Source organism: Archocentrus centrarchus, chromosome 16 (genome assembly GCF_007364275.1).
Source record: "Archocentrus centrarchus isolate MPI-CPG fArcCen1 chromosome 16, fArcCen1, whole genome shotgun sequence".
NCBI lineage: Eukaryota > Metazoa > Chordata > Actinopteri > Cichliformes > Cichlidae > Archocentrus > Archocentrus centrarchus.
In genome coordinates this window covers 4,588,014-4,595,795 of record NC_044361.1, presented here as the reverse complement: position 1 = coordinate 4,595,795, position 7,782 = coordinate 4,588,014, and the positions used below count along the sequence as shown (strand labels likewise).

Genomic DNA, 7,782 nt, shown 5'->3' with positions numbered 1-7,782 from the left:
AATATATAAACACACTTCAAGTGTCTCTCTTTTAGAATGATTTTTTTGTAACTTTTTTAGCATTAATTTCATGGTTTCAGTGGGGAAAGTGCACCAATTTAATGTCTGTGATGTAGAATAACAGAAACAATCACTGGTCTGTTTTCTAAAAAATCAAAGTGGCCCCAAACCTCTGAGCAGCAGTGTATGATGCAGATGCAGTCTTGAGTAATAAGGACGAGGATGTTGCAAAATATCCAGCAAAACATCTGAATACAGTGTTTTTCTCAGTTAGTTAGAAATTGAGGTCATGGGTGTGGAAGTGAAACACGCACACACAGGAACAAACCGTCAGGCAGTGATCAGACAGCGCGGAAGATGAATGTGATAGAAATTCTGATGATTGGTTTGGTGTGAAATATCATCAATAAGCAGCTTTTCTGTTTCTGTTTCACTGAATCACCACAGCTTTGTCCGGATCTTCAGGTACCACTTTTCCTTCTTTCATTTCTTGAAACAGATGACCTCGGTACCCAAGTTATGATAGTTTTGTGTTTTCTAATTAGTTTTTTTTTGTTTGTTTTTAATTCAGTTTTGTTCCAGTTATTTTCCAGAGTGGATTTTCTTGTCTCAGTTATTATTAGTTAGTTTGTACTGTTTGGAAATGTTTAGTTTTAATTCATTTCAGGGTTAGGCAGTCAGTTTTTTCATTTGAGGAAAAAATACCTTTTTTTATGGTAAGGCTGGAGCTTTGTTTGGCAACTTTGCATCATGAGATGGTGAGTAATCCATCAGTAGTAAATGGGGTCTGTTGTGCACCTCACTTCTTATGATTTAAGGAGGGAACCTAGAAGGTTTTAATCAGCCTTTGACTCTCACCGACCAGATTCTGCAGAATAATTCCTGAAGAAACTGTTATGTGATTTTATGACTTCAACCTAAAGGTTGGGCTTAAACGTTGCTAGAACCGGAAAGGAATAAATATTGTTTATTCTCAACAGATATCATCTTTCTCAACCAGAATGATGAAACCAATTTTCATTCTGCTGCTCCTCTTAAGAACGAGCTCGACTTCCACCTATCGTAAGTGTGATGTGACAGTTTAAGTATAACAACATGGTGTAGCAACTAAGCATAACTTTGTGTGGCAAATTAACATAAGGCCACAATAAAAATAAATAAAGCACCTTTGGGATTGGAACGTTGTGTGATCTACAAATAACAAACAAATAACAACAGTTTATTTCTATGATAAACAACATAATCTACCTGAGTGGCACAAATTAATAAACACTGACAACACAGACAGTTTGTTACTGTGTTTTTTTTATCTCCACAAACAGGAGAAGAACTGATGTGTTCTGATAGCGGAGTGAAATATTCAGAAACTGAGGGAGACTGCGGGCTCTTTTGGTGGCACCTGATCTCTGAACAAACTGTGAGAGATGAGACTAAGTGCAGGATTCATCCAGAGGAGAGCGACTTAATAACAAAAAGATAACAGCAAACTAGCTGGAAGTGCAGAAGAAAACAGAACATTATTTACTGTCAGAGTCGGCGTGATCTGTTTGTGGGAGTCTAGTAAGAGAATTATGCTGACCTGCTTTTTCAAAAGACATTATAATATCAGATGATCCGTCTTTATGATCTGACTGTCTGGACTGCTTGAAGTGTCATTGTTATGGGTCTTCTTTGGAAGAAACTATTCACCACCAAGACAACTAGTTTTGTGCAACTTCACAGCTGTAGCACCAAGTGTCAATAATTAATTGATACACAGTATATTTTGCTTTTTAAAATTGTCTTCTGTATAATAATTTACATGTTATGTTGTCCTGCTGCAAAGGCTAGACTAACCTTTCTGAAAGTTGCACTATAGCCCAGTGAGTTGTTGCCCAACTCATATCAGCTCAGCCATTTTCTTCCTTTCATTACACCTTTCATATCCGTTCTAACTCTCCAATTCACAGAAAACGTGGCCTTGCGTGGTACAGCAACCCAGTCGAGCTCTGCAGACAACTTCCGGGCAGCTGCCCTGAATGCAATTGACGGAAACCGTAATTCTAACTTTATGGACAATTCATGCACCCTCACTTTTGAACAGTCCAACCCGTGGTGGAGAGTGAATCTGCACGAGTCCTACATCATCACTTCCGTCACCATCATCAACAGAGGAGACTGCTGTCATGAAAAGCTCAACGGGCTAGAGATCCACATAGGCAACTCTTTGAACCACGAAGGTTTAGGAAACCCAAAGTTAGTAAAAATAAATGTTTGTCTTGGTATTTGTTTGCTTACTTCTGCCTTTCAAACATGATAAATGATAGCAGGACAGGTTGTTGCAGGGCTGATGTTGTTAGCTGACAGTTTCAGCCCACTGGCACTCAGTCTTTCTTTCTACATTCATCAGTTCAATCTGTACGGGTTACAGGACTACTCGATTACTTTAGACAAAGACCATTTATTTGTTTCACAACTATACATAAAAGAGAGAGAAGTCATTCTAGAAAGAAAAATAAGGGTATGGTCATAGTTAGTCTGACTGAAAACTGACACCAGTCAGCTGCCTTTAAGACTCAAGGTTTTCAGTCCTCTTCATTAACGCTAACCTCCTCCCTGTGCCATCATTTTTGCTCTCAGCCATTTTTGCAGTCATTTTTATACACAGTTCCCCATTTTCAGAGGTTCTAATGTAACTGCCTGACAAACAGTGGAGGATGCTTCACATCAAAAGCAGCCCAGGAGTTTCTCCAGGCAAAGAAATGAGATATTCTTCAACAGCAAAGTCAGTAACTTGTTCTCAACAGAGCAGAGCATGCTCTTCAGTGCTAAAATGCAAACCTGAATGCAGAAAGACCCAGAAACAAACAGCAACTGATGATGGCTGCAGTGAAGGCCTGGCAGAGCGTCTCAAGTGAGGAAACACAGCATTTTGTATTGTCCCTGGGATCTGGATTTGATGCAGTCATTGAGTGCAAAGGATTTTTATCCAAGTATTAAAAACAATCCTTAACATTTAAAATTATGGTCGTTTGTCCATTTCAGCCTCTGAAAATGTGAGACTATGTATAAAGATGGCTGCAATTCCTAAACACTCAATGGACAATTTTTGTAGAAACCCTTTGAACCAAAGTTCAAAGGCTGCATTTATATCACATATCATTTGATTTTAAATCTATTGTGGTAGTGTACAGAGGCAAAGCTACAAAAATTGTGTCTGTGTCCAACAAATTACAGACCAAACTGTATTACCACCATGCTGACAATCACATGTTCTAATATGCTGCCATGGTAAAATGTGTGCAGCGGCAATAAAGATATATTTTCTATATTTCTCTCTCACACTTTGTTAGGGTTGGTACAATTTCTGAAGTTGATGCAGGTAAATCCTACACTTTGACTTTCGCTGATCATGTGGAGGGACGTTATGTAACACTGACTCTGCCTGGTTCAAAAAGGATTCTCACACTCTGTGAGGTGGAAGTCTATGGATACCGTGCTCCAACCGGTGAGAATATGAGCTATTACAGAAATAAATGCAGACAGTATGCAGCCTCATCACAAGCTGTGGTATTAGCCCAGATTTTCAATTAATGTAATAGGTACAATAAGGGGTTAAATGAATTCAAATAACCTACTGAAAAAAGTACTTTCATCCCATTTCAGTACACCTGAGAGTACAGAAACAGTACTAGTGAAGGTTGCTAATGATCTTCTTACAGCCTAACAGTGGACTCATCTCTATGCTTGTCCTTTTAGATCAGCATTTTTTAACCACTGATCACAACACTGATATTAAAGAAAACGTTTTGAGAATCAGAGTTATCTAATAAATTCAAATTTGTTCATGTAAACAGGAAGTCTTCCTCACACACAAAAGTTATTCGCTTAAGTCATATTATTAGAATAGACAGCAGACATTTTCACTGCTATGCAGAAGATAAACAGTCACATTTATCTGTGAAGCAAGATAGCAAAAATCAATTAGTTAAACTAGAGTTATATCTTACAGACATAAAAGCCTGGATGCTCTGTAAGTTCCTTCTCCTGAATTCTGCTGTTCTCGGCCCTAAAAACTTCAGAAACATGGTGTTTAAACAGATACTTACTCTGGATGGGATTACTCTGGCCTCCAGTAACATGTCCTTCAATGTGCAAGTTAAACCAATATGCAGAAATGCTTTCAGTCATCTGCACAATATTGCTAAAATGAGAAACATCTCATCTGAGAGTGATGCTGAAAACCAGTCCATACATTTAAACTGGATTATTGTAATTAATTATTATGAGGTTGTTCTAAACGCTCCTTAAAAAGCTTTCATTTGATCCAAAACACTGCAGCAGTAGTACTGCTGCATCACATCATCATAGTACCATATTATCCTAATAGAGCAGTTCATTCTCAGACTACTTACCTCCTTTCACAATCACTAAGTGCTCATTTACATGGGGGGTCATCGGATATTGCAAGGTTAAGTATTTGAGGGAAATCCCCCATGATCAATCACCTTTTTTATAAATGTTTTCTTTTTGCAGGAGAGAATCTTGCACTTCAAGGAAAAGCCACGCAGTCCTCCTTGTATGAATTTGGCTTCGCATACAGCGCCATAGATGGAAACCGTAACAGCAAATGGGAAGAGGGCTCCTGCACTCACACAAACAACAACATCAGCCCCTGGTGGCGACTTAATCTGCGCAAAACGCACAAAGTGTTTTCTGTTAAAATAGTCAACATTGATTCTGACCCACAACGACTCAACGGGGCCGAGATCCGCATTGGAGATTCGCTTGACAACAACGGCAACAACAATCCCAGGTAGTTTAAGGACTGCTGACTTCAAGCCTGTTACTTATTGTTTTACATATATACTGTGGCTATATGCGTGTTGCATTTCTTTCCACACTAGAAGGCACTTCTATTAGGGAGGTAATTTTACATGTTCATGAACTATGGCAAGGTTTACTGTTTTTAATTAAATACATAAATCACTATCCAATTCAATTCAATTCAATTCAGTTTTATTTATATAGAGCCAAATCACAACAAACAGTCGCCTCAAGGCGCTTCTTATTTGTATTGTGGGTAAAGACCCTACAATAATACAGAGAAAACCCAACAGTCAAAACAACCCCCTATGAGCAGCACTTGATGACAGTGGGAAGGAAAAACTCCCTTTAACAGGAAGAAACCTCCAGCAGAACCAGGCTCAGGGAGGGGGGGGGTCATCTGCTGTGACCGGTTGGGCTGAGGGGAGAGAAAAGACATGCTGTGGAAGAGAGCCAGAGATTAATAACAATTAATGATTAAATGCAGAGTGGAGTATAAACAAAGTAAATAAGGTGAATGAGAAACAGTGCATTATGGGAACCCCCCAGCAGACTAGGCCTATAGCAGCATAACTAAGGGATGGTTCAGGGTCACTTGATCCAGCCCTAACTATAAGCTTGATCAAAAAGGAAAGTTTTAAGCCTAATCTTAAAAATAGAGAGGGTGTCTGTCTCCTGAATCCAAGCTGGAAGCTGGTTCCACAGAAGAGGGGCCTGAAAGCTGAAGGCTCTGCCTCCCATTCTGCTCTTAAGTATCCTAGGAACCACAAGTAAGCCAGCAGTCTGAGAGAGAAGTGCTCTATTGGGGTGATATGGTACTATGAGGTCTTTGAGATAAGATGGGGCCTGATTATTCAAGACCTTGTATGTGAGGAGAAGGATTTTAAATTCTATTCTAGATTTAACAGGGAGCCAATGAAGAGAAGCCAATATGGGAGAAATCTGCTCTCTTTCTAGTCCCTGTCAGTACTCTAGCTGCAGCATTTTGGATCAGCTGAAGGCTTTTCAGGGAGCTTTTAGGACAGCCTGATAATAATGAATTACAATAGTCCAGCCTAGAAGTAATAAATGAATAAGTGAATTAGCTTTTCAGCATCATTTTGAGAAAGGATGTTTCTAATTTTAGAAATATTGCACAAATGCAAAAAAGCGGTCCTACATATTTGTTTAATATGTGCATTGAAGGACATATCCTGGTCAAAAATGACTCCAAGATTTCTCACAGTGTTACTGGAGGCCAAAGTAATGCCATCCAGAGTAAGTATCTGGTTAGACACCATGTTTCTAAGATTTGTGGGGCCGAAAACAAGAATTTCAGTTTTATCTGAATTTAGAAGCAGGAAATTAGAGGTCATCCAGGCCTTAATGTCTTTAAGACATTCTTGCAGTTTAATTAATTGATGTGTGTCATCTGGCTTCATTGATAAGTAAAGCTGAGTATCATCTGCAAAGCAATGAAAACTGAAGCAATGCTTTCTAATAATACTGCCTAAGGGAAGCATGTGTAATGTAAATAGATTTGTTCCTAGCACAGAACCCTGTGGAACTCCATAATTAACCTTAAAAGATGGTATACTAATGTTAGCATCTAACTGTACCCCAATCTGAACTCTTAGTGTGTAGCATTAATAATCAAACTGCCACATACAGTCTTATTGCTCTTATAGCTTTGTTTCCAACTGCAGGAATGGAATAATTTAATGTGCTAACGAGCACTGAAAAGAATAACTTGGGCGTCTGATTGGGAAATGTATGAGAAGAAAGTACACGCATATATTCTGACATAAAGTTATGGATTTATTAGTAGAAATAGAAATCCATCTGTTTCTCCTTTTTCTACTTATAGACCTTTATATCTTCTATAAAAAAACAAAAAAAAAACTAAATTAAAAAAAAAAAAACCTGAACTGAAAAGCGAAATGTGGGTTTTCATTGAATTAATCTTTAAAAAAAAAAAAACATTTAACCATTTCTGCTTTGTCTGCCAGGTGTGCAGTGATCACAGGCATCGCGGGAGGTGCTGTTGCTAATTTTACGTGCAACAGGATGGAAGGCCGCTACGTGAATATAGTGATCCCTGACCGAGAAGAGTTTCTCACTCTGTGTGAGGTTGAGGTGTACGGCTCTAGACTTGATTAGGTTTATGGCAGGGATTTCTTATTCTTACAGATCATCATATCAACCAAAAATCATAGCTTACGTAGCAACTTCACCCTGCACATTATAACAGATGTTTGTAACTGTAATTCCTACTGCTGTTGCTTAGTTAGTTTTTTCCCTGTCATAAGCCTCTCTTGTTGTACTGTCACTACACCTGCTGCAGAAAGCTGAGTCTGTATGTAACCCATTAAAGAAATATAATTAATCATTTAAAAAACATTTTCCCCTTTCAGTTTCATCACTGTTATTCTTGATTCAGACCATTTTCTACATTTAAATATTAATGACTGCTGTTTTTTATTTCCAAAGTATTACTAAAGTGTACTTAATATAAAGGCAGGCATGAGGAGAAATTTAACATTTTTTTAAATCTTTAATGATATAAAGCCAAAGTGCTTCCATGTTTGCTGGTTGACTAGTATATGCTCTAAAAAAATGTACAGATGATGGTTTGCTGGTTTTACAGTGCTGTGCCTTTTTTACTGTTTCCTTAGTGAGAGCATGCTTACAGTCCTTTTAATGTGGTGACCTTGAACTGTGTAATATTAACCGAGCCAGAGTGAGTAAAGGTCATGCAAATATTGAGAGGCCTTCATGCCGATTTAACTGCATTGTAGAAGATGCAGTGAAACCAAAAATCTGAAAAAACAGTGCCTATACTGTAGACGAAGGTGGTGTAACTGAATATCATAATGATAACTATAAAAAAAAAATTATATTTCCATTTTGTTGAACTTTTGTTTTTTCATTATTATGATTTATTAGCAATATTGTTGTAGCATACAACATGGTTAATATCTGTCTTTGGTTGTTGTG

The 7,782-nt window shown here is 38.0% G+C and overlaps 1 protein-coding gene across 1 annotated transcript; it reads left to right on the top strand.

Annotated features, from left to right (window-relative positions):
* The first annotated feature begins 288 nt into the window (after positions 1–288).
* Positions 289–7,619, top strand: LOC115793756 (fucolectin-1-like). Its single transcript, XM_030748848.1, has 6 exons — positions 289–465; positions 981–1,062; positions 1,950–2,235; positions 3,333–3,487; positions 4,516–4,795; positions 6,795–7,619. Exons 2-6 carry the CDS (start codon positions 1,002–1,004, stop codon positions 6,943–6,945), a joined length of 933 nt encoding a protein of 310 aa, XP_030604708.1. The 5' UTR covers positions 289–465; positions 981–1,001; the 3' UTR covers positions 6,946–7,619.
* The last annotated feature ends 163 nt before the right edge of the window (positions 7,620–7,782 follow it).